Raw genomic sequence first — 25,075 nt, 5'->3', positions numbered from 1 at the left:
TTAAAGCTGCTCTAAGCTGGATACATTTCTGTGTTTCCATCTGCATACTAAACCGGGTCTGGGCTATCCTTAGGGAGGGGAACAGCCCTTGGGGCACATCCTGCCCCATCAGCATTTCTGATGGAGGATAACTGGGATGTGTGGAACAGCTCACCTTGCAGGACTAACACACTGACTCTGTTTTTATCCCAATTTAGAAATTAAAACCTCCATGCAAATCCCTGTGTTTTCTGTAAAGTCTAAGAAATTCTTACAGGAAAATAAAGTTTTTTATCACGACTATGATCTTCACATTCCCGTTCTCCTGCCATCCCCTCATGGCACAGCTCTAGCAGCAGGAGTTCTGATGCTCCAGTCTACCATCACTTTGTATTTATTTTTGTGTCTGTGTTTCAGGTTTTAATCTGCATGCTCTTCCACTTCAGACTCCCATTCAATCCAAATGAATTTGTGTCTCTGAAGTGGGATTTTGTCAGAAACAGGTACGTTGCTGGACAGTTCTGTGGCAATAGAAGGAAAAAATGCCATGTTGGTATTTTCCCCCTATGTCTCTCAAACTTTCCTGATGCCTTTTTACCAAATGTCTGACACAAGTTTCAAAGCCCTGTGCCTGTACATCAGGCATCAAATCCTGGAGATGTTTCGCAGTAATAAATCAGTTTATGGTGCTTCCCATTTCCCCTGAAGAGGAACAGAAAATAGTTTCTCCACCAAATAGTTTCTCCACAGCTCAACCAAAATGAGCTAGTTTTATCTAATTTTTTTATTGACTTGATAGTTTGACCCTCATCATCTTCACCTTGTTTAAAGCACACCTCAGAATTTTTCTCTCTTTTGCAGGTTTGGTGTATTTTTTGTGTGTTTTTTTTTTTTTAATTTAATAAGCTAATTGCTGCCTTATGCTGTATTTTGGGGGATGCTTCTTGGGATTTGTGATATTAAGGATTGCTTCAGACTAGATTTTTAAATTATGATAATTTCAAAATTCACAGTATAATTTTTTGTTAAATAGGTCATTTAGTAAAATATGGCCATATTTTTTCAGCTTAAAAATGTCTTAGCATGTAGATCTTTCTTATAAAAATAAGCCAGCTTCACAGAAAATGCTAGGGTTTTATTTATCAAGGAAAATCAAATCAATAAATCCCTGCAAGCGGGTGTCTGCCTAAGCAGAAAGTGAGAAAAATGGGAGTTGTTGATGGAGCAGTGATCCATCAGTACCAGCAAGGCAGAGGCTGAAAAACTAAGGAAAGTATTAATTTGCCAGTATGAGTTCCAGACTAACTGGAAGCAGTATTGGCTGGATAAAAAGGGGAAGTGGATTGTTCCTAGGACAGGAGTGTCAAATGTGGCCACTTCAGAGAGCTGCACTAAGGAAAGAAATCTGAAGTGGTGCTGCTAAAAGAAAGAGAAAAATTGACATCAGGCAAGGATGGGGAGGAAAAGCTAGACTATTCCAGTGCTTCAAAGCATGCAGAAAAAAAAAAAATGAATAAAAAAGCTCTGCTATTCTGCTTTTACTAGGGCCCTTTTGTCCAGAGAACTTCTGAGGGCATTGTAGGGTACCACTGCTGCTGTACAGAGTAACTCCATGCTACTGTTTGTCTTCCAAAATCCAGGCAGGCACCGAGGGCCATTTCTGCTCCCATTATCTTTGCTTAGTGAAGTGAGACTATTTGCAGAGTGAGTGTAAGTGTTTTGCTATTTTTCTTTGCCAGTAGTAGAAGAAAAAGGTCACTTTTTCTTGTGGGGATTGGTTTGGATCTGTTTTGTTGCAGAAGTTGAGAGAACTCCTTTGAGTTTTTTCCCCTTCTGCTCTGGCTGCTGCTCCTCCTCTGCTATCCCTGAGCACAGGCACAGAAAGTGACATGAATGCATGGTGGCTTTGGCCCTGACATTTCTTAGAACAACATGGCTTTGACAGCAGCATTTCTCTGCCAAGAGCAGCCAGGGAGGACAAAAGATAACCCAGTATCTGTACTTACAGCAAACATTGGTACTTTTATAGCACACAGGGGTACCTTCCACTTTGAGAACTTCGTATTTCTCACAAGGTATGGGACAAGCACACGGCCTGTTATTAAAGGGACCTCACTTTTTCACAGGTAAGTGATGATGTTCATGTAAAATCAGTGCAGCAGGAACAGGATTACTAAATGCAAGAAAATAACCATTTTTGCAACTAGATAAATTAATCATAATGCTTTTAGAAAGGTTGAAACACTTTAGAAAAGTTGAAAAATTATGAGAAATATAGGGGATGGGGGTGGTGGTGGCTGGAGGGTCTGTATTCCTAGAGTCCTCACCGTGTACTTTCTTGGGCACAGATAATTTTAAATCTTCAGGTCCCCACCATTGACATGCCTGATTTTTAATTTTCACCAAGTGACCATTTTTTAAGCAAAGACTTTTTGCTTTTTTTCCCTTTGCCTCAGTCAGCTCAAGAAAGGTGTGATTAGCACAGACCTCAGCCCTGCACGGGGTGTCCACTGGGACATCAGTGTTGTCACAGGCAGCCCTTGGAAGGTGAAGTGTGAGGGATGAGCTCTCAACTCCTGGCTGAGCAGCAGTGCCAGGCCAGGGGTGCTGTGGACATTGGCTCTGCACTGTGTGATGGGGCCTGCCTCATCCCTGGCCTCTCTGCCTTACCACCTATTTGCAGGTATTCAGGATTTTTCATATGCAACTGCAGGAAATTGAAGTGAGTGCCACCAGGTCGTGTGACACCCTTGGACAGGTGCTTTGACTTTGGACTAAGGTTCAGTTGCCACTGCAGATCTGCTCCTGGCTTTAGGGGAGCTGGCAGAGCTCTGTGTGTGCAGGGGGGTGGGGTTCAGCCCATTTCTGCTGTGGCAGGGGCAGGTTGTCAGCTACGGAGCCCTGTCTGTGCTTCTGTCATCTATTTACCTGCAGGATGGACAGAAGGCTGTTGTGGGATTATACCCACAGGAAAATGGACATGTACTGCATGAACCAGCCTGACCCTGTGGGATCATATCTACAGGAAAATGGACATGTACTGCATGAACCAGCCTGACCCTGTGGGATCATATCCACAGGCAAATGGACATGTACTGCGTGAACCAACCTGACCTTCTGCAACTAAAGAACAAGGTCATCTTTGGGGATAAAAAAAGCTGATGATGTAAGAAGAAGAGTTGCTGACAGACAAAGGGGTGTCAACCCAAGTGAAATTACACTTGCAGCTCCTATCAATTAGAGTAAGAAAAGGATGTGTGCTGCCTGGTGGACAAAACAGAGTTGCCAACCAGGAGATGAGTGGACAAAGTGGAGCAACAAATCAAACAACGTGCGACTGTGTAGACCCAAGGTAAAAAGTAAATAACATTTAGAAGCACAACAAACAGCTTTTGCTTCATTCACATTGAATCTGCAGCATCCTTTGTCTTCTCAGGGTTCCTGCCTAGCTGCTGGGGTCTGGGGGCTTTTTGGGCTGGGCTTAGCATCCAGCCCCAACATGTGAAGCAGGCGCTGTGGCTGTGCTCGAGAGCATGAGCCTGTGCCCCTGCTGGGCTTTCTCCAGCCAGATCTGCTGGCTCAGAGCGGGTGGCACTGAGAGGTTACCCAAGGGCTGCTGTGACACCCTGTCCTGGTTTAGAGTAAATCTGGGAGAAAAAGCAGTGATTGTAGTGATTGTGTGCGGGGCATGGTGTGTGAGTGAGCTAAGCTAATGCAACAGGCTCATTTCTGGTGGTGGCTGCAGAATAGAAGTGTCCAAAAGAAAGCATTTAAAAAAAAAGTCAGGTGATGGAGGGCAGTAACGACAAAGTTAGATAGATAGGGTTTCCGTTTTGTTTAGTTCTGTTTTTAAGGTAGTTAGGAGAAAAGGAGGCAGACGGGTACAGGTTTGGTAGCAATGTGTGAGCTGTACAGCAGGTACCAGGTACCACGGCGGTGCTTTGTGTGGGAAGGGAACAGCTCTTTCACAGCACACCGGTTCTGAGCAGAGCTTGTGCTCAGTCACTGCAGCTTTGGGAACAGCAGTGAGAAGCGCTTTTGTGTCCCTGGGGCAGCAGGACGGCACGGCCCCCGTGCTCCCTCCCAGGGCATGGGTGGGCCATGCCGGCTGGAATCCTCTGCTCCTGGGCCCCGATCGGGGCGGCTTTATCTCCTGCAGTGCATTGTCTGAGCCCGGCCGGGGCCACCGCCTGCCGGCTGCGGGGGGACGCGGGCCCAGGCGCCCGCCCGCTCCTGCTGCGGCAACGCCAGGGCTGGAAATGGTGTCCTAAGGTGCCGGGGCCCGGCGCTGCCCTGGTTCGCAGGCCGGCCCGGCCGCGGCTGTGCCCCGTTCGCTCGGGTTCCCTGCGCCCGGGGGTCCCGGGGGTCCCGGCGCCGTGAGGGAGCGGCCCCGGGGGCGGGGGCCGCCGGGGTGGAGGGCGGGGCTGCCCGTGCCGGCCCCGCCCCTCGCGCCCGTTGGTTGTGGCCCGCCTGTATTTTGCATATTCCCCACCCCGCGCCGGCTTCGCTCCAATGGGAGCGCGGGTGCGGCCGTCTCATTAGCATACGCACCTCTGCCCTGGGCGCGGAGCCGCCGCGGCCGCAGGACCGAGCTCCGGGAGGGGCGGGAGCGCCAGCGGAGCCACCGGGGCCGGCCCGGCACCGCCACCGGCACGGCCTCCCCCGAGCGCTGCCTGCGCGGCTGAGATGAGCGGTGGCGAGCAGCGCTGCGGGCTGTGCACGGGGCAGGCGGGCGGCGGAGGGCTGACTTCCCGCTGAGGCAGCCCCGGAGCCGCGCCGGACGGAGGAGCCCCTTTATTTTGATTTTTTTTGTCGTTGTTGTTTTTGGTGGGTTTTTATACGTTTTCCCGGCGGTCGGCCGGGCTCGGTAGGCGGAGGGCGCCAGCGCAGAGCCGCAGGCCGAGCCGGGCCGAGGGAGCTGGGCGGCCGGCGGGGTCGGCGATGCGGTGCCTCGCTCTGCTTGGCCTCGTCGCCTGGGGCCTGGGGAGCTGGGCCGGACACAGCGGCGGAGCGTCCCCCCCGCCCTGCCCGGCCCCGTGCAGCTGCGACGGCGACCGCGGCGTGGACTGCTCCGGGCGGGGGCTTGCGGCCGTGCCCGCGGGACTCAGCGCCTTCACGCACGCACTGTGAGTCGGGGCCGGGCCGGGCGGGCAGGTAGCCGGGCGGGGGGAGGCACCACCGGCGGCGGTACCCCCGGCCATTGCGGTGTGCGGGGGTTGCTGCGGTGCGGGTCTAATAACGCGGCCGGCTCCGGCGCCGCCGCGCTCCCCGGCCGAGCCGCGGTGCGGCCTCCGGGCAGGGCCCGGCGCTGCCGGGGCAGGTGAGCTCGGCAGGGCCCGGGGCGGCTCCGGGCGGCCGAGGGCAGCCGGCCGAGCCCGAAGGGAGCGGTGTAAAGGCTGGGAGGAAGCCGCTCACAGCTGCGGCGGTGTAAGGCGAGGCTCGGGGGTTCGGTGGGGCCCGGGTCGATGCCGGTGCCGTCCTGAGGCGGGGGGGAGCTGCTGCCCTCGCTCGCGTATGTCTATGTGTGTGCCTGCCTCAGCGTGCGTCCGCGGCCCGGGTCGCCCTTCTCCTCGATCTTCTCTAGAAACCGGTTGCCATTGCTGGTCAGTTCGCTCCCAAAAGTTAAAGGCATTTTCAGCCCGAAGAACGGCGTAAGTCTGGCTAAATACCGTGCCTTCGCTTTTACCAAATCTTCACGATGGCAAAGCACAGGGGAACCTTGGAAAAAAAAACCAGCATAGCTCAACATCGGGGGGTTGTCGAGTTTTGCTCGTGAATGACGAAAAACAAACTCTTAAAGAAAACCAAAACATTTTATCCCATGTACTATGATAATGTTCTAGAACAGGCAGAAACTGGTAGGTCTTGTGTGGCGTTTTGGTAACTTTAATGATAAAATTTTAATTGAGGAATGAGCACGGTTCTGTAGAGACATGACCGGCGAGGGATTTGCAGCTTTCAATACGGTAGCTTTGCTAATCCACAAACCTGTTAAGTTTCACAATAAAACCTGTCAGTCTTGCCCCACTTCTCAGCGCAGATTTCTCAGGGTGGAGCAAGGTCTGGTATGGGCCAGTGGTCAAGTCTGGTATTACTAAAGCTTTGCCGTGTTTACAGCATGTCATACAGCACACTACGGCAAACGATAGTGCGACGTTTCACTTCGGTACTGAATTGCTGTTTTGTCAGAACACAGCAGAGGTGTATGCCTTGGAAAATTGCATTCTTTTCTTTCTTTGTTTGCCCACGCTTAATATGCGGAGGGAGTCTGATTCATACTAATTCATACTAACACTGGGTGTTTAGTTTACTGAGAAGGTTTCCAGTTTCTCCTACATATTTGGATTGTTTCTTTTAGTTGTTCAGGCTGGGCGGAGAAAGATTACTGGGCCTTTTTTCTTGTGTACTAGTTGATGAATGGCAGAAGTTGCATCTGGTCTCAGTTGTTATCTGTGCTTAAATATTTTGTTCCTTTTTTTTGTGCTTATAAGGTGTTAAGTGGGACCTCGCTTTGTGGTGTTTTTCCTGTGGCAGAAATGGTGGTTTCTGAGTGTTTGGGGTAGGGAATTAGAAGCTGCCATCATGAACCCTTGGCATTACTGCTAAACAGTCTTCTCTTCACAGATAAAACAGGGAAGTTGCCCAAATTAATAAGGTGCTTGAAGTCTCTCTGGCAAAAGCTGCATTTAAGCATAAGATTTTATGGCTCCTAGATTGTTTTGCTGTCTAATAAAATAGATTGGTACATCCCTGAGTGTCCGCACAATGACATAAGTTGTCTGATGGGCACAAGTTGCCATAGCCAACACCCGTTAGAGAGAAAACTGCTGGAGAGTTTAATTTTGTAAGTTTCTCCTTGCTCTGCAGGTACATTTCACACAGGCAGTTGCAAGTTCCTCTTTGCTGTGCAGGTAAATTTCACACAGCGAATTGTAAGTTCCTCTTTACTGTGCAGGGAAATTTCACACAGGCGTGTGATACTTATGGCTAAAGTGAGAGGAGGCCTGCACACACTGAAATGGGCTTTGGAATGAATTTTTGTAGCTTTTGATTTTATGCTCTTTAAACTTGAGAAGAATCTTTCTTGAACTTGAGAAGAACCTGGTGCTGTGGCAGTGGAGGATACTCTGATACCTGTTTGCGTTCAGTTCCTGCTTCCTTGTTTACAGAAGGAAAATAATTGATGGCTTCTTGGTGCTTCTGAGCTTAACCTGTCTCTCTTGTAGTGAGGGCACTAGAATTTAGGGTATGTAGAAGACAGTTTTGGAGACAATGAGGAACTCCTGACCTGCTTGGACTGGACAATGTATAGTTTTGCCAGAGATGCTCAGTTAGTTAGTGTGGAAAAAGACACAAAAATAAAATCACATTCCTATGTGACATGTTTGTCTCGTGGCAAAGCACCTTAGCTATGTGAAGAGAAGAGAACTTTTCTGTGCTCTATGTCAGGCACCTTAATGATGTCAGGAGAGCCCCTCAGCATTGCTGCTGGGCTAGTTTTTGATTATAGCCATGGCAGCAGAGAGCCTGTAGCACAGAGGTGGCTGAAAGAGTGTTACAAGTGATGTTCTGTGATACTAAAGCAAAGGTATGCCCAGATTTTTGCTTTGGCCATGAGAGAAAAAAAGCTGCTCACAATTGAAGTTGGCAGTGAATGAGTTCCAAGGCAGTTGAGAATTATGGAAGGAACCCAGTATTTAAGTTTTACTAGTTCTGTTTTCCTGAAGTCTTAATTTCTTTGTGTTAAGTCTAACCACTTAGCCTAACTTCCCAGGTGCTGCCATGAATGGTCAGACAGGGATTTCTGTAGATCCTTAAAGACTATCCTTACAGAATATCCTTCCCATTCCATGTTTCTGTTTATTCAGCTCTAGACTGATCCCCTGCTGCCTTTTGCTTACTGTGGTGGGTTGAAAGCAGGGAGAGAGGGGCTGGTGTGATAGTGGGGGATTATATGATTACCAGAGAATGGTGAGATCTCTTGAGGGTAATTCTCTCAGACTGAGCAGCTCAAAAAGATGGAGTATCTGGTCATTGCTTTTGAGTGCTTGGTGAACTTTGGGAGGTGGAATTTGAATAAAGCTGTCCCAGCTGCAGTCAGCTCAGTGAAGAGATTACTGGGAGATGTACAAGTGCTCAGGAAAGACAGATGACAGCACCAGGTCAGACCTTTCTGAGGGGATGGGATGGATGGGGATGAGCTCACAGGGAGTTGGGATGACATGAGCAAGGATAAATGCTTGATACTTTTACTGTAGGCAACCATTTGTATAATTTAGGTAGGTGTTTATGTAACTCTTAATTGCCATCTGCTAGTTCTTCTGTTTATGAAGGTTCAGTTTGCTTGGTTGCAAAATAACTGTAGTGTGTGCACGTTGTGGGCGCAGAGTTTGTGGTGATTGGAGTGAGGCTGTGGCTGATCCCCAGTGGCTGCAGCTGTGCAGGACAGGTGAATGCTGTTGAAGGTGAGGAGCCAGGGAGTGCCCAGGGGTGCTGAGCAATCACACAGGGAGCACACAGGGGCAGGGCATTCAAGGTGAAGGTTATAAAAGGTTGGGCTGAAGAGCAATAAGGAGCAGATGTTTGAAGCCTCCTTTGGTGTCAGTTGTGGCTCCACCATCCTTCTGGTATGAGTAAGTGGTGCCTGTGCACCATATAAAGCATATGAAAATGGGTTTTGTTTGGGTTTTTTCAATGCTGCATGCTCCTAATTTTTGCTGTGATGTTCCACATGCCATGTTCCAGAAAACCTCATGCTAGTGAGAGGAAATTGTGGTGAGGCATACACATGTGCTTGTGCTCCTCATGGATGTCAGTTTGAGAATCCACATTCCAGTTTGGAAGGTGTAATACTTGTGTGAGTCTTGTGGAGGAGATTAAAGCAAGGAATTGTAGATAATTACTTTTGGAGAGATCTTCTATGGGCCTGGCTGACTTAGGTCTTGCCTGACAACCGTGAGGAATACAGCCCCTTGTCAGTGCCTGCTATTATATTTTAGGCACTTCAAATAAGAAAACAATACAGATAGTTTTCATTCTAATGATTCCTGTGTGTATTTTCACACAAGAAAGAAGGGTAGGATCCCTTGCTTTAATTTTGCTTTCTTTGAGTGTGAAAGGCCGGGGGGCTTGGGAGCTCTGGCTGCCCTAGACTAAGGGATAAACCTTCAGGATGAAATTGTCATCTTGATCTTTTGGGTTTTATTGCCCATTTAACCTAAGAGTGCTGTATTTCTGTGTGCTGTTGTGCACTAGCTTTATGAGGTTGTGATGTGGCAGTTGAGATCCTTGTTTCACATGTTCTTCACTAGAGATTGCTTCAGTAATCACAGAGAGTTGTTAATCTGTATTTTGGAATACATGCTCTGGAGGTACCTCCATGCTCTCAACATTGAGTGAGATCCCTTGCTCTGTGTATAAATGGCAAAATGATGTGCTTCTGTTTGGGAGTGAGCAGAGCTTGCCCTTTTTTTTTTGTTTTTTTATCTGTCACTGTTATTTTTTTGTAGAATGGCAATAAAATGTAGTAGGGAGGTGTGAGGTGTCTTCTGATACATCTGGTGCAAAGATAGAGATATTTAGTGTACTGCTCGGATCAGATGTCTAAGTATAGAAGGACCTGGCTGAGTTTTGTTAATGCTGTCTGGTAGAGTTGCTATGGTGAAAAGTGAAGATGTCCAGATGTGACCTTGAGTCTGGAAAGTAGCATGATTGCAATTCTTCTGAGGTAGAAAAGCCTTATCTAATTACAGGTGTGAAGGTTTTGCAGGTAGACCATTTAGTTTTTCATTTGCCTGTGCTACCTACTGGTGATGTGGTGGCAAGTAGTAATTCCATACTTCTTTTAGAAAGACATGGTTATGTCATTTCAATTTGAATATTCCTGTAAGTCAGCAGAAATATTGTTACATTTGTACAGGCTCATGCAATCCCACAGACAGGATGAGTATTTCAGTTTGGTGAACATTCAGTGATTCCAGCAAGTCTTTCCAGCATATATCACCCAAGGGTTGGAGTCTTTATCTTCATTTTAAGCTGGCCAATTTATCTGTCAGTCTTGTAAAAAAGTAGGTGCTTTTAGCTAGTGTACACAAAGTGAAGCTGTTGGTGTTTCAGTGTTAAGTATTTTTGCCTTTTTAATGTTTTTGTTGGTATCAAATTTGGTGTTTTCCTCTTCAATGTTTATCCCCCTCCAAAAACCCCAACACTCTACCATAGCATGTAATTCTCAGGTATTTGGCATTTATTTTGTACACCGAGCTCATTTGTATCATATGTAATTTCTTGTTTGATGTGTACTGGCAGGGGCTTCTAAGTGTGATTTTGGGGAATAAATACTAAGATAAGTCTGCAACATAAAATCAAGCTTATGCTAGTAAGGAGGTAAATAATTACCATTTCATTTCTTGAGAGGAATTTGCTAGTAACTATCTACTTGAGAGGAAAAATATGGAAGCTGTAATATAAGGACTAAAAAACAAAACAAAACTAAAAAAACCTCCTCTGCAAGGATCTTTGTTTGTTTTGTACTCTACATCTAAGCCAGCAATTTTTGCAGAACACAAGCTCTTATTTACCCAGAGAAAATTACTGGCCTAGATTTCCGAAGGGCTGAGCACCCATATCACATTTTAGAGAGCATGGTGGCTGCAGGGCTCTGGGACTAACTCTGGATGTCAGAGATCTTCCTCTCAGCCACCCCTGGCTGGGCCTTTCCTAAAACCTCTTTCCTATAGATGAGCCTCTTTTGGGAATGGGTAGGAGCTGAGGTTGTGTTTATTTTGTGGGGTGATTGCCAACAGCCCGGGTTTGCCTGGCCCTTGTTTTACAAAGCAGCAGGGGAGCGAGGTGGATGGGACTGGCTCATTTCAGCAGGGCTGCTGGAGCTGCATGGCAGCAGCTGCTCTGTTCAGGGTGAGAGTGTTTCAGGCAGCCGCTCTGTGCTGCCAAACTGTGGTTTTCGGCCTCTCCATGGAAGAAGCAGAATGTTAAAAATAGCTTAAGGAAGAATCAGAAAGATTTGTATGATCCTAGAAATAGGAGACTAAGGTAGAAAGAGCAGAAGCAGCCATTCCTATTTGAAGAAACTTGTAAATTGAAGCAGCAGAGTTTTAAATGCTACAAGCCCTTTGTTTACAGAGATCTCAATAGTGTCATGGATTAGAGGCCCTGGCCATCCTCTCCACCTGGTAGATTCACCATCTGCTTCATCAGTGACCTAGGATTTTGCTACAGAGAAATACACTTCTGTAGTTTTTCATGTCTGCCTTTCAGGTACTGTTGCAGGGGTAAGATGTTCTCAAGCTTTGGTCTGAAAAGAGCTTTCCAGTCATGTGATGTTGGTTCTCAGTGCACTGCCACCTCTAGCTTGCACTGCACAGCCCTGCTGAAGAAGTGGAGGTAGCTATTGGTATTTCCTTTGCTCTTGCCCTGCTCAGCCCTGCTGAAGAAGTGGAGGTAGCTGTTGGTATTTCCTTTGCTGAGAGGTGGCCAGCTGGTGGTGTTGGTGGGGAATTGTGTGCAGGGATGGTTGTCACAGGAGCTCACATGGAGAACAGGAAGATCTTGGTGTTACTGTGTAAATACTGTCCTCACTATAAATATGTCTGAGACCTTTTCTTCAGAATCATTCCGGATTCATGCACTTTTGTTCCAAATAAAGCTGGTATGTCCAAATTGGACAAACATGCAGCAGTAGATATAAGGGTACCTGGGAAGTATAATTAAACAATGAAAAAATGGTCTGTGATATACCTGCAAAACAGTTGACCTTTTTGCCTTTTTCTTTAAAGTGCTAAGTTCACTGGAGCTGAAAGTTTCCAATATTTTCAAAACGTGTGTCATTTGTTTTAAAATACATACTTGACATAGCAGGATCCATTTTATTTTACTCTTGAATGATTTAACTGTTACAGGATTGTGACAAGGTCAGCACTTTCCACTTCCCAAAAATGTACTCCTGTTGCTCAGAGAGTAAGGGAAATCTGTATTTCAGCTTCACCAAGAATTTGAAGGCACAATGATGATATACATCTCTTACAAAACCACAGAGGGGACTGTAGTGATCTCAAAAATAACAGTTTAAAGTTGGTGTCTGAGAACTGCTGTTGAATTTGAATGGATAATAGCCAACTTATGGCATTATGCATAATGTCAGCCGATATGGTAACATGTTTTTAAAAATACAGATAGCTATTTTTGACCAGGTGATGTTGGTATTCCCTGGTGGACTGTGGTCTGACATCTGTCAGAGGTATGTTTTATTTTGGGAAATAAGAATATCACTTAAACATTTTCTTACTAAAATATGAAGGCTTTTTTTTTTCTTTTAAAGTGATGTGCCTCTTCCTTTTCTCTCTCCAACCAGTTGTGGTAAAATGCTAGGTCTTGCAAGGACATTTTTCACCCTAAAGCTTTTAATCAGATGTGTCTGGACTTTTAAACAGTTACAGGTTTAGGCCTTCCCTGTGTACCTCTGAAATTGCACATCATAAATGAATGTGCAGTTTCAGAGGTACACAGGGAAGGCCTAAACCTGTTTAATTTAGCTTAATGCTGCAGATGCAGTTGTATATTTGGTAAGGTTGCTCTCTGAAAATGTATTTTAACTGGAGGGTTTTGCTGTTACCTTGCTGACACGTGCAGGGCTCCAGATGGATGGCCTGCCCCAGTGGGGAGAGCAGCATGGCTGTGCTTTCATAGCCATGTCCCTGCCAGTGAGAGCAGATGGGCTGCTTCATCCCATCTTGGAGAGCCCTGGCTGGGGCTGGACAGCCGGGGGCTCATTGCTGAGTTTGCTGGGAGCAGTTCAGCCCTTGCTGAAGCTCTTGTGCTTTGCCTGGCGCTGCTCAGTGGTGGCACAGGAGGCCCAGATGTGGAACAATGCTGGTTTGGCATTGCAGTAATGCAGTGTATTGCAGAGACCATGCAGTGCAGCTCACTGTGGCTGTGTTTCATTCTTTTGGGTGTGATACTGTGCATTGCTTCTTTGTGAACCATTTGGGCACTGTGGAGGTTGTGTTTGGTGTTCAGCAAATGCAGAAGACCTGAGTGCAGGTGTGGGTCCTGCTGGGATGTACCTGGGGTTGGTGTCTCCTGTGCCCATGGCTTCCCCTTTCAGAGCACAAAATGCAAACGTTGTTCCCTCTGTCCAAACAGGACGTGGCACTGTGTTAGCTTGTAAAGGGAGAATTTGTTTTTCCTGCACTCAGGGCTTTGGGGTTGTGGCAGGAAAGCAGGACGGTAGCTCCTGCTGCTGGAGGAGGAGATGGTGCAGGACAGGAAAGGATGTTTGGGGAAGCTGGCTGCCCCTTGCCTGTCCGGAGGAGTCGGGGCTGTATAGCCTCAGTCCTTTCTTTGTTATTAGAGTTTGATACATGGGATATCCTGGCTGTGCTTTTTAAAACTTAGTCTCATGTTATTTTAAAAAGAACTCTTACTGGAGACGTTTCCTTGCTGTTTTCTAAATGCTGATCCAGATTAATAGCGGATGTAGTTTGTTCATCTGGAAAAGTGAAGAGACTGAAACCGGTGACTTTGGAGTGCAGACCCTCTCTGGTGCAGCGGGACTTTGTGTCTGGAAACATGCATGGTGTTCTTCCTGTGGCAGAACTGGTGCATCTGACCTCCACTCCACTCCTGTGTGTAAAAGCTGTGAAGAGGTTGCCATCTTTTTTGGGTGCCATGGTTGGAAGCCCTAGAAATATGTTGATTTTTTTAACTAGGCTAGGGGAAACCTTTCCCAGACTGGGGGACATGCCTGTAGTAGTGCTCTCAGCAGTTCTGTGAGCTGCTCCTACAAATTAGGAGTCCTTTAACCTACTGCCAGGAGCCCTGCACCATTTGGAAGATGGTTGCTTACACGTTCTTTAGGGGAATTTTGCAGAGCCATTGTCAACAGCAACCTACATAATCATTTATTTATATAATACATAATCATATTTCTTGTTCATCTTCTTTATTTACAGTTTCACTTAAGTAGCTGCTCCTTTGAGACATGAAATGGTCACTGTGCTGGGTGTCCTCTTGGGGTCTTGGTACCTTCCTGGAATTAGCTGGGGACAGAGAAGGGAAATGGTTCATTGTAAAGAGTCCTACTCTGAGAATGTAGTTACTGATGATTTGGGCCTGCACAGGCTTCTGCCTTTTGCAAATTTTTTACTGCTATTGGCTTTAACATTTGAATTTAAAAAAAAAAAAAACATAATGGAAGTGGATGGGCTAATATTGACCAAACTGTTAATATTTTACAGAACCTAGGGTGAGTCTTGCTGGGTGTAGAAAATCCATGTCTTTTGCAAGGGCAAATCTGGCTCTGTGTTACTATGGCTAAGTGTTTGCTGGAGGCATTATATCTCTTCAATATCAGGTCAGTCATTTATTTAGAATTTGCTTGCTCTTGCTTGACATTTTTCTCAGAAATTTCAACTAGTTTGTTTACACGTTCTTTTTCTGTAACCTGCTTACTGCAAAGGCAGGTCTCTAGTTTTCAGACCAAAACTGAACAGTATCTCGAATGTTCAAGAGGATTAAGCATGGATTTAATTTGTTTTTGGTATAATAAGTGGCAGTTGTTTACTTCTTCAGCAGAATACTTTGCAGTATTGCAGCAAGACCGGTTTTTCCTCCTGAAAACTCTTCAACTCTCCTGAGTAATCACGCCAGTAAAACAAGTCTGTGTATTCAAAAGAGGCTAGCATGAAAACAATAATATACCTGAAATCCCATTTAAGAGTAGGACTGCTTGCACTGTGATTGTATCTTCACTTACACAAAATAGGTGTTTTTTTTGTCTAAAAGCATCAATGTGAGAAATTCCGTAACAAACATCAGATAAATATTCAAATACCCTTGGTATTTGCCTCACCAAATATATTCCCTATGTCCTTCAGGCAAGGTGCATCACCTGGTCTGGGTTGGTTCAGTGCCATCAAGAAAAGAGAATAATAATGTAAAAATTAAAAAAAATTGTCCCTTGTGCCATTTGTCATTGAAGTTGCCTCAGGGAATTTGGTGCCCAGTCTGATTTATTTTTTTATAAAAAGGTCAGGATTGATACTGCTGGCCACTTCACTGTTCAAATTGACTTTCCCACCAGTTTGTCCTTTGGCATCTTCAGTGGGAATAGGCAGCTTGTGTTTCATCTCTGGCCTGCAAGTGCCCATCAATAGATATACTTTAGAGGTACTGGAGCAGCTGAGGATTCTGCAGTGTTTATGATATATGTACCTCTTTCAAAAAAATCCACTTCTTTCCAAAGAGGATACATTAGTTGCATTGTGCTGTTACTGAGAAAGAGTACAAGAATTACACAGTGCCTACTGTTGTCCCATGTACTGAATAAGTTTTAATTGTTGGTGCCTTCCTTGAACTATCAAATTGAAAAGTAGTTTCTTAAGAGAACTTATGAATCTCAGTGTGAATCAACAGGCAAATTGTAGAGGTAGTTTTGCATATGACCATTTTCAGCCTTACAAGTTTTTTGCATCTCTAATTTAAAGAAAGAAAAGCCATTGAGTAGTAGCACCCTCCCCTGGGATTTGAGCCCTGCTGTGTTTGTGTTGAAATGGAAGCCTGATGTGTGGTAGTGGTGAGTTCTGTTTAGCTCTGCTGTACATCACAGAGATCTGCAGGAGCACATGGATATCTGGTTTGGCAACCTAATCTAAGGGCTTTGCTACAGGAGTTTAGAGTGAGTGACTTAGAAAATTTTAAAGTTTGGTAAAGGAGGCAGGTTCCTGCAGCAGAGCAGTGCTAGCAGATGCTTCTCTTGAGGCTGACAGCAGATATCTTAACAATTCATATCTGCAGAACTGTTGGGAAAGCCTTAAGATCTGTCCATGTTATAGATGTTGCTTAACTCCTTTGGGAGCTCAAACAGACAAACACAGCCTTACACGGGATTACTTCTTAACCTGTCTCTATGAAATAGTCAGCCTTTGGTTTAGGTGTCTCTGAAGTGCACAGTGTGCTAGAAGTACAGGATATTGCTCCCTATTTGCTTTGTATTTTTAAAGCAGGTAAAACATGGGATAATTTCAGAGAATATGTGCGGATCACCCAAGAAGTCTCAGCAGAGCCTCACTGCATGTGCAGGTAAAAGTGCAAACAGGCCCTGTTGTGCTGCCATCCTCTCAGCAGCAGCCTTGGAAAGGCTCTTTTCTCCAGGTGTACAACCTCCTTGGAAGGAGGAGATTGTTACAGCTTTTCTTTAGCAGCTTTTCACTGCAAATACCTTTCATTCAGTTTTCACAGAGTAGCCCAAGGCTCTTGGGGAAGGACTGGGCTGAAAACTCAGCACACTTATTGCCATAGGTTGCATGCATTTAGACAAGGTGGTGAATGAAGCACAAGAGGCATCTTAAACATTGAAAATCTTGGTTGTATTTTAAGGTTTTTTAGCTGTTACAAAGATAACATCTGTGGAGAAATTAATAAGCAATAAGTAAACTGTGTTGAATCCAGGATTGCAGAATGCAGTTTAACTGCTTTAGGTTTCAGCACACTCATTTAATTATTGGGTTACTGTAGGTTTTCTCTGCTGTGGGGAGTGTGTGTGTAAGGGAAAATGTGAACATTTATGCAAAGACCTGTGAATGAAGTTTGGGAATATTGCCTTTGTGCTGCCTACACAATCCCACTTGATATTATCCCTGCCTTAATTTCTTTTCAAGAAGATTTTAGATCAGTCTTGCTATCACTTACACTCAACTATTTCAGTGTCCAGTTCTCCATGTGATTTAACACACACAAGTTTAGTTATTCTTTTCTGGCCTAGGGAGAGATTTCCTTCCAATAATTACCTTTACTGCCCTTTACCCTTCTGCACATAAGTTTGTTTGGAGAAACATAGTTGCTTGGTAAGCAGCTCCAAACAAGGCAGTTCCTGGAGCTGTGTTGGAAACATAAATTATACCTTTTAAATAGCATGTAAGCTTCATGTGCAGAAAGTAAACGACTAGATGTACTGAATAAGCAAGTTCTAAAGATTTCTCCCTGAGCTGTAGGCCCAGTGAGTTCATCAGGAAAGCACCAGTTCACTCTGCCCTTCAATACTCTATTTGCAGGTACAAAGACATGCAGGTTACCTAATAACATCCATTCATTCAACCATTGCTTTCTACTGGCAGCTGCTTAGCCATACAGTATTCAAATGTATTTATGAGATGAATGTGATGCAATGCTGCCAGACAGATTCCTCCTGTGGCAGCAAAGAAATACATATTTAATCTTGTGGAAATTTCTCAGGATTATAGCCTTCTGTTTGCTTTCCATGATGAACTTCTTAATACATAGTATGGATGAAAGAAAAGAAAACAGATAGTAAAGACCAGCGGAGACAAAGTGCATACATTCTTTGTCAAAACCATTTTTATTTTAATTCAATCGTAGTTAGAGAATTTCTTGAGCTGAGTGGTACAGAATTACTTCTGAAAGCTGTTTCATTAATTAATCTAAATGCTGTACAAGATACAGTCTGATATGTAAAGGATGGTTGCTTCACTCTACTATGGTTACTATAAATAGTCCTTATATCTAACTAATTTTTGGTAAATATAATGAAGAGCAGGAAAAGGTTCCATTTGTCTTGAACCTTTGAATATTTAGTGTTCTTATTAAGATGGAATAATCACTTAACTCTACTGTTAATGACAGTAAATATTTGTGAAGTTTACTATCTTTTTGTATGTGGAAAAAAGAAACTTTTAACTTGACAAAGCTATAGATATTATAAAATATAATTGCCTTCTTCATTCTTTGTGTTTGCTCAAAAATCATGTTTTGCCCATTTCCTCACCTTTTCCCCTAAGGTAGTCTCTTAAATCTCTAATCTGATCACCTGTCCCTCAACTAAAATTTAATATAAATCACTGCATCTGCTTTACACTTTTTAGATTGGGTAGTGAATATAAGATTGTTATTTATTGTCATCTGACACTGTATTTGCAGAGCATAATTTCATTTGTTGCATTAAAAATAGCTTGCCAGTTTCAATGCAACCCTTTTCACTCTGTGAACTTTCAGGGTGTTAATTTCTTTTTTTTTATGTTATCTTCATAGTTTTGCTGATAAATTGGAAAAATGGGTGTGTTAATGGAAGCAAATTATTAAATTGGTAATGAGGAAACAGGGTGTCAATAGCTTAAAGGTGTCGGTGTTAGGAGCAGGTTTCAGGCTGTGTGGCAAGTTTTACTGCCCTTCCTTTACTGAGCCAGTAAAATTCAGTCTCTCAAGGTAGGAGGAACCAGACTTCTTCAAAATAAGCAAGAGCAAGACAAACCAGATCATGTTATTAAGGGAGCTTAGCAAGGATACGTTTTGCCCACCTTATATCAATTTTAGTTGTTTCCATGTGAATTTATGTTGGTCAGTGGTCTTTAGGTAAGAGCAGGGGTGTATTTCCGTGGCTGTAGAATAGCTGTTATGATGTGAAAATGTGCCCATGCTCATCCTGTGGAGATAACCAAGAGGGACAAATGCTCATAAGCCAAGTTTGTTTGTTGGAGTTCATCTGTGAAATGCATATTGCTGGGAAAATGCACATACTGTTTCTGTCTATAAGCAAGCTGGAAATACATGCAGGTTTTGCCTTCTGTGGGTTGCTTCTTTTCACTCGCACATGAATTAGGTGTGTTTGTGTAAAAATTGATTCTGTGTACATGATCAAAGTTGACGAGCCTTAATCTCTGCTGCAAGGAGTGTGGACCAGGTAGTCAATGTGGTAGGTGTTTGTTTTTCATGTGAATACTTGAAATGTTCTATTTGCATTAAGTCAGCTGTTTTTTTCTTGACAGTTTAGTGATTAAAATCTGATTGGTTTTAAAGAAGTGTAGTCATTTAAATACTGAGAACAAAGTTAAACTGAAGAGATAACCTTTTCAAGGAAATAACTAGTAATGAGAGCTTCTTTGACCTCTTTTTTATAGTTGCAAGTGAGGGCTATGTGTTCTTTTCGGTAGAGGGTTTCTGTGGACCATTTCATGTTTGTATACATTTTCCTTAAAAATTAGAAAATACACTAAGTTTTTATTGGCTTATATTGTTGTGTCAGCAATAGTAAATAGTACTAATTTTATTCATGTTAGGGCAGAATCCAGAAGTCCAGAGCTGTGTGTTTTACTAAGTTTGGTTAGCACAACTGTCCAGTTTGGAGTGCAATTCCTAACCAGTAGTCATGTTTGTGAGTGCCTCTGATGTCTGAGTAGTTGGGGCCGTTTGTTTGGTTTCCTTTTTTTCCACAGAATTGTTAGGGCTGGAGGGATCTCTGGAGATGATCCAGGCTAACCCCCCTGGGCAAGGCAGGGTCACCTGGAGCAGGTGGCACAGGTCTGTGCCCAGGTGGGGTTTGGATGTACCCAGAGGGAGACCCAGCTGCTCTCAATGTAGAGAAGGACTTGCTCATGTTGCTACCTCAGTGGGACTTTGTGTTTTAGTTTATGGCCATGTTTGATTGGTTTGGGTGGTTGGTTTTGTTTTAGTTTGTTTGAGGGTTTTTGTTGGTTTTTTGTTATTGTTTGGTTGGGGGAGGTGTTTGTTTTTTGACAACAGCAGATTAGACACCTGTTACTGTGTTCACAGGGGCCCGAGGAAGAGGGAAGAGACAAGGATTTGACTCCATGTTTCAGAAGGCTGATTTATTATTTTATGATATATATTACATTAAAACTATACTAAAAGAATAGAAGAAAGGATTTTATCAGAGGGCTAGCTAAGAATAGAAAAGGAATGGAATAACAAAGGCTTGTGTCTTGGACAAAGAGTCTGAGCCAGCAGACTGTGATTGGCCATTAGTTAGAAACAACCACATGAGACCAATCACAGATGCACCTGTTGCATTCCACAGCAGCAGATAATCAATGTTTACATTTTGTTTCTGAGGCCTCTCAGCTTCTCAGGAGAAAAAATCCTAAATAAAGGATTTTTCAGAAAATATCATAGCTACAGACTCTGAGCGATGCAGCTAGTGACAGGCAAAGTGCGGGCCTTGGGTTGCACAGGATAGACAGGATCTTGTTATGCTTTTCTATATTACATTTCAGTGGTATATTCTCACACTATAGTGCAGCTTTATCAGATATTCTTGCAGTGTTTTTATCAGCTTGATGCAATTTGATTGTCGCTGATGCATTGGATGCACTTAGGATGAGCTTTCATGCTTGGTTTTAGAATGTAAATTACGGCTCTTGCTCTTTGCTGCTAGGGAAGAGTTCCTCCTGAACTGCTGTGGCAGAAGTAAATAATCACAGAAATCAGTAAATAATCACAGGAATAGTCAATAGTGTAACTGAATTTGAGTGCAGTTAGTCCTTTATCAATGTTGAACTCTGCTGAGGTCAGGGATACGAGACATTCTGATAAAGGTTTGTGAATAGGCTTTCCAAAAATATATACTTGGACTTAGGCCTTCAAACCAAGCCATGCAGACATTGCTGTGGGTTTTTCCTCCTTATTTTTTTGTATAGTTACTTCATATTTTCTTGTAGGAGGAGGAAACAGGAACACCATTTAGGACAGGTGTTCATCATATATTATTTTTTGTGGCCTTAATTCAGTGGTCTAAGGTAAGACTAGAAAGAGATTTTGGTGGGTAATACCTAAGTAGGCCTTCTTATCTTTGAAAAGCAAAATCACTGAGAACCATTAGATGACCATTGCTGAAAGGAAAGTTGCTTCTTTGATTACGTGAACAGAGTTACCTGCAGCTGACTCTCTGATGTATTTAAAAAAAAACACAAAAAAGGTTTTTATTATTTTAAAAATAATAGAAAGGTCCATGTTGATTTGTACCCAGTTGCATTTTCATATAATCATAGAATGGTTTGGGTTGGAAGGGCCCAAAGATCACCTAGTTCCAGCCCCCCTGCCATGGGCAGGCACACCTTCCACCAGACCACGTCAGAGTCCCATCCAGCCTGGCCTGAGCAAGGAATGTTCCAAGGCTTCTGTGGGCAGCTGGTTCAGAGTCTCGCCACTCCCACAGTAATGAAAGTCTTCCTGGTATCTAATGTGAGCCTGCTGCTTTCACCTTGATCCCATTCACCCTGCTTCTGCCACTCCATGCTCTTGTGAATAGTGTTTATCCCTTGCTTTTCTAGGCTCCCTTCAGGTACTGGAGGCTGCAGTTAGGTCACCCCTGAGCCTTCTCTTTTCCAAGGTGAGCAATCCCAGGTTTTGCCTGGACACATTTTTGTTTATAGCATGTGGTGCTTGTTAAATAGTGCCTGCCTTGATAGGTAGGTGGTGTAGAGAGGATTTTAAATCATTGCTTTTTGCATTCACTCAGATTGCTGTATGGCTTTTTCTGTTCTTCATGTCAATCACAGAAAGGCTATTCCAGTTTTCTCTCAGGGAGAAGGTGTTTTAGGGATCACCAGAGCCTCAGCCTGTGGTTCTTTAATGTGAAAAATATCCTCTGGTAATGACTCTGGTAGCTTTTGGCTGGACTGGCTGGGCCAGTCTCCCACAGGGAAGCTGCCTGTATTCACAGGACAAGGGCATCTACAGGATAATGGAGTGAGGCAGCAGCAGCTGGAGGGCTTGGACCATGGCTGGGCAAGTGATGGCTTCAAGTGGTGATTGTACCTGGCACTCCTTACCCCCCCCTGAGCCCTTCACCACATGCTCTTGCTGCCTCCCAAAAAACAGTGACCACCTTGGTCTCTGGTTTGGGGTGGGAAGGGATTAGGTGACTCGGTCTCCTCCAACCAGCATGCACCTGCGAGGATGATATTTCAATGGTGTTTTCTTAAAACTGTTTTGTTTTGTGTTTGTGGCTCAAATATTACAAGTTTCTATAGCATTTCTGTCAAACAGAATCTGCCTGTGCTGCTGAAAATCCTCAAACGTCCTGTTTAATACACAACCATCAGTATTACATCAGTTTGGTCCTAAATAGTGAGTACAGATTACCTTCATTATTTTAAATGCAAGCAGATATTTAATTGTATGAGAGGCCAGTTAGATAGCAGGGTTTACACTTAAGCCTTGAGCAGCTGTATTTTCAGAGCATGCTGATGTGTCATGTGCAGTGTCAGCAGTTCCCGGTCCTTTCTCAGCTGTGTGCCTCGGGACGCCCAGGGATGTTTCATCAGCATGCCTTTTCCACATGCTTTCATTTCGGGGGGTGATGGCTTTGAGTGAGCTGTTGCAGATAGGCTGGGTTTCTGACAACCTGTATAAGCAGGAGAGGGACAGCAAAGAATGAGCAGAGTAAGCTTGAACTTCTTCTTATTGATGATAATATTTAAAAGCTCAAATGTAACAGTATTTCAGTTGTGAATACGTGGAAATTGTGTGTACTGCTTAATGTGTTTCAGAAATCCCTGTTACTTTTCTTCTTTCAATACAAGAAAACAGGCGTGTAATGCCTCATTGAAAGAAGCCTGTAGGAGTGCTTTGTGAGGGGCTTAATTAAGGGCTTTGAAAGACTAAACAAAAGGAAAAAGAAAATGCTACAGGGTTATTGTTATTCCAGCCCATTGGCTCAGAGAGCTGACCATCCATTGGTGCCTTCTATCCTTTTGCGAGCTGAATGACACTTTTGTTCATGGTTAACAGAGGTGAAAGAAGCCAATTATTGGCTGTCTTTTCCACAGGGCAGCTGCAGAGGGATTTCACTGCAGGCAAATATGGACTCTTCTACCACAAGGATGGTTGTGATGACAGTTATTTTTGTGTAATTGTACGAAAGAAAACAGATCTTTTTTTTGCCTTCCAGTGACTTGTGTAGATGTTTATTGAAAACTACTGTGAATATGCTGGCAGGGAATGGGAACGTGTGAGGGACTGGATTCCCCATGCTAACAGTGTACTCAGCTTTTTCTGCGAGTGTGTGAGTGAGTGAGGGTTTTTTAATTTACTTTTCTCCTCTTATTTTCTTTTTTTACCTTGAAATTGCAGTTGATTTGAACTGTAGAGTTTTTCTAACTGGTGTATAGTGTGCATTTAGCTGTCTTATGGCTTGCCAGCTCAGGCTTTGCTGGCTCCTCTGTATGCAGTAATGACAGAGACACAACTGCTGCAGGTTAGTGGACAGCCCTACAACAGCAAAGCACACCATTAAGGACCGAGAAGGTGTCTGTGCCTGAAACTTGTCACCCCTTCTCTCACATCTCTATTGCTTGGTGTCCAGTACATAGTAAAAATGTTTTCCCCAACTCTTTCTTTTATAATTAAAAACGTCTTCTTTTCCCTGTGAATTTTTTTTGTTTCAGTGGTTGTAGTTTAAATGTGTAATGAGGCTCAGTGGACTAAAAACCAGATTCTCTGACTGTTGGGATTGTGGAGAAGTCCCCTCCAGTTAGGGGCAATTTTAGAGCAAGGGCCAGTGTCTCAGTCAGAGTTGATGTGCTTTTGTTACACAGCAGACTTCTTGTCGTGTTGGCTGCTCCTTGGCCTGTCACTGCTTGAGCTGGGCTGCTCTTTGTATTTAGGCATAGTTCACAATTGTTAAAAATAGGTTACAAACTGTTGTAAAATAGTTGATAGATCGTTAAGCATGCACTGTTAGTTTGGTTTTTATATTGTAAAAGGGGTTCAATGGGTAGTTATAAGAAATATGGTACTCAACGTACCATAGCACACCTCAGTAAAGTGCACCATCCCCCAAGGGAAACCAGCCAGCCTGCACGGAACTGTAATGGCCCAATCGAGTGCCTTAAACCTTCATGCAAATGAAGGATCCAAAAAGAAACCAATCCAGAGGATAAAAAAGCGCTTCTGACTCACTGAGGTCGTGCTGCTCCATGGGGCCATCGCTGCTGAGCAGCCCCAGCGCCGGCGCTGCTCCATCCTCAATAGGAATGCTCCTGCTCGGCCCGGGCCCCCCTGCTTTGGGCCTTTCTTTTTCTTATAATAAATGCTGAAATCACTGTAGTACTGGGAGCTTGCTCTCATTTTTATCAACAGTAACAATATTAAACATGGGGACAAAGGTGATGCTCCTCAATGTGATTTTGTGATTTTCTGCTGCAGGTTAAGAGGAGAGTCTGCCTTTTCTTCTCAGACCTTTGGAAGTGGAAATGCTGAGTACATTCCTCCTTCATCTCCTGGTGAATGGAGTTTTGATGCTTTCCTTTGGTTTCTCTTTAGCCAGACCAAATTTTTTCCTTTATAGATTTTTTTGTGTGTGTGTGGCATGGTCTGTTACCCACAGATGGAACTGCTGCTGCCTAATCCTGCTGTGTTGCTCACCGACATGGACTGAAGTTCTGAAGTGAGTTGTGCCCCCATAAGCTTAGCCTGGTGCAGGCAGCTTTGTCTGAGGCTCAGAGAATCCTCAGAGGATGTGACTTGGAGGCACTTGGCATTTGTGGGTTGCTTTCAGTTGTGGGGCTGTGCTCTGCAGACTCCTGAAAAGGAGAGATGTGTGCCAGCAGTGCTGAGGTGACTCTGCTGGGGCCGAGGGAATGGGCAGGCAGCCTGGCTCTCAAGGAAGGAACCAGCAAGAGTTGTGTGCTTTTTCATGAGGCAAAAAGCATATGTGGATTTGGCTTCTTGAAATGAAATAAATAGCTGTATGAGAAATTTGATAATAACAAAATAATTCCTAGGACTCAGTGTGAAAAGAAATAAAATGGGGTTTGAAGACTCCCTTGATGTCCCTTGTTCAGTCCTATACTACTGAAATAGAAGATGAACCCGTGGCTCTTCTCTGAGGGTGTCCTGGCAGATGCTTTGGGCAGCTTTCATTTTAATTCATGTCTTAGGAAGCTAAGGGTGGATGCTTAACCCATGTGTTCATATGTATCTATAAGGAACTTGGACATGGATCTCAAATCAAGAAGAGAAATGGAGCTGAAACCATCATAAGTCTACAGAGCAGGAAGGCTGATGAGGCTGTTTGGGTTCTTGTATTGAGCTACACTCCTTGTCAATAGGCAGCAGCTTTGCCATTTGTTGAAGGCACAGTTTCCTGAGAGAAACACAGGCTGTGTGCTAGCACCCATGAACTCAGCCACATGGGAAACTATAGGCAGACTTCAATCCTTTAGATGTCATAAAGTAGAAATTACTCTTATGTTAAAATGCTATGCAGTAATTGATGACCAAAAATATTCAAAACTTAAGTTTTACATCTTAGCAAAATTGTTTTTCA

General features: G+C 44.2%; 1 protein-coding gene across 2 annotated transcripts in view; it reads left to right on the top strand.

The window, feature by feature from the left end:
* The first annotated feature begins 3,260 nt into the window (after positions 1-3,260).
* Positions 3,261-25,075, top strand: part of LGR4 (leucine rich repeat containing G protein-coupled receptor 4) — a 75,543-nt gene continuing 53,728 nt past the window's right edge. The window contains exon 1 of one of the 2 annotated variants that reach the window (XM_074543763.1): positions 3,261-3,331. In XM_074543763.1, the coding sequence (XP_074399864.1) occupies positions 3,276-3,331 (56 nt within the window). In that variant the 5' untranslated portion in view covers positions 3,261-3,275. Of the gene's footprint in view, positions 3,332-4,497; positions 5,106-25,075 lie in introns of those variants that run through there. The other variant, XM_005492335.4, reaches the window with a different exon arrangement.

Source organism: Zonotrichia albicollis, chromosome 6 (assembly GCF_047830755.1).
Source record: "Zonotrichia albicollis isolate bZonAlb1 chromosome 6, bZonAlb1.hap1, whole genome shotgun sequence".
Classification (NCBI taxonomy): Eukaryota; Metazoa; Chordata; class Aves; order Passeriformes; family Passerellidae; genus Zonotrichia; species Zonotrichia albicollis.
This window is presented reverse-complemented; position numbering and strand designations above follow the sequence as displayed.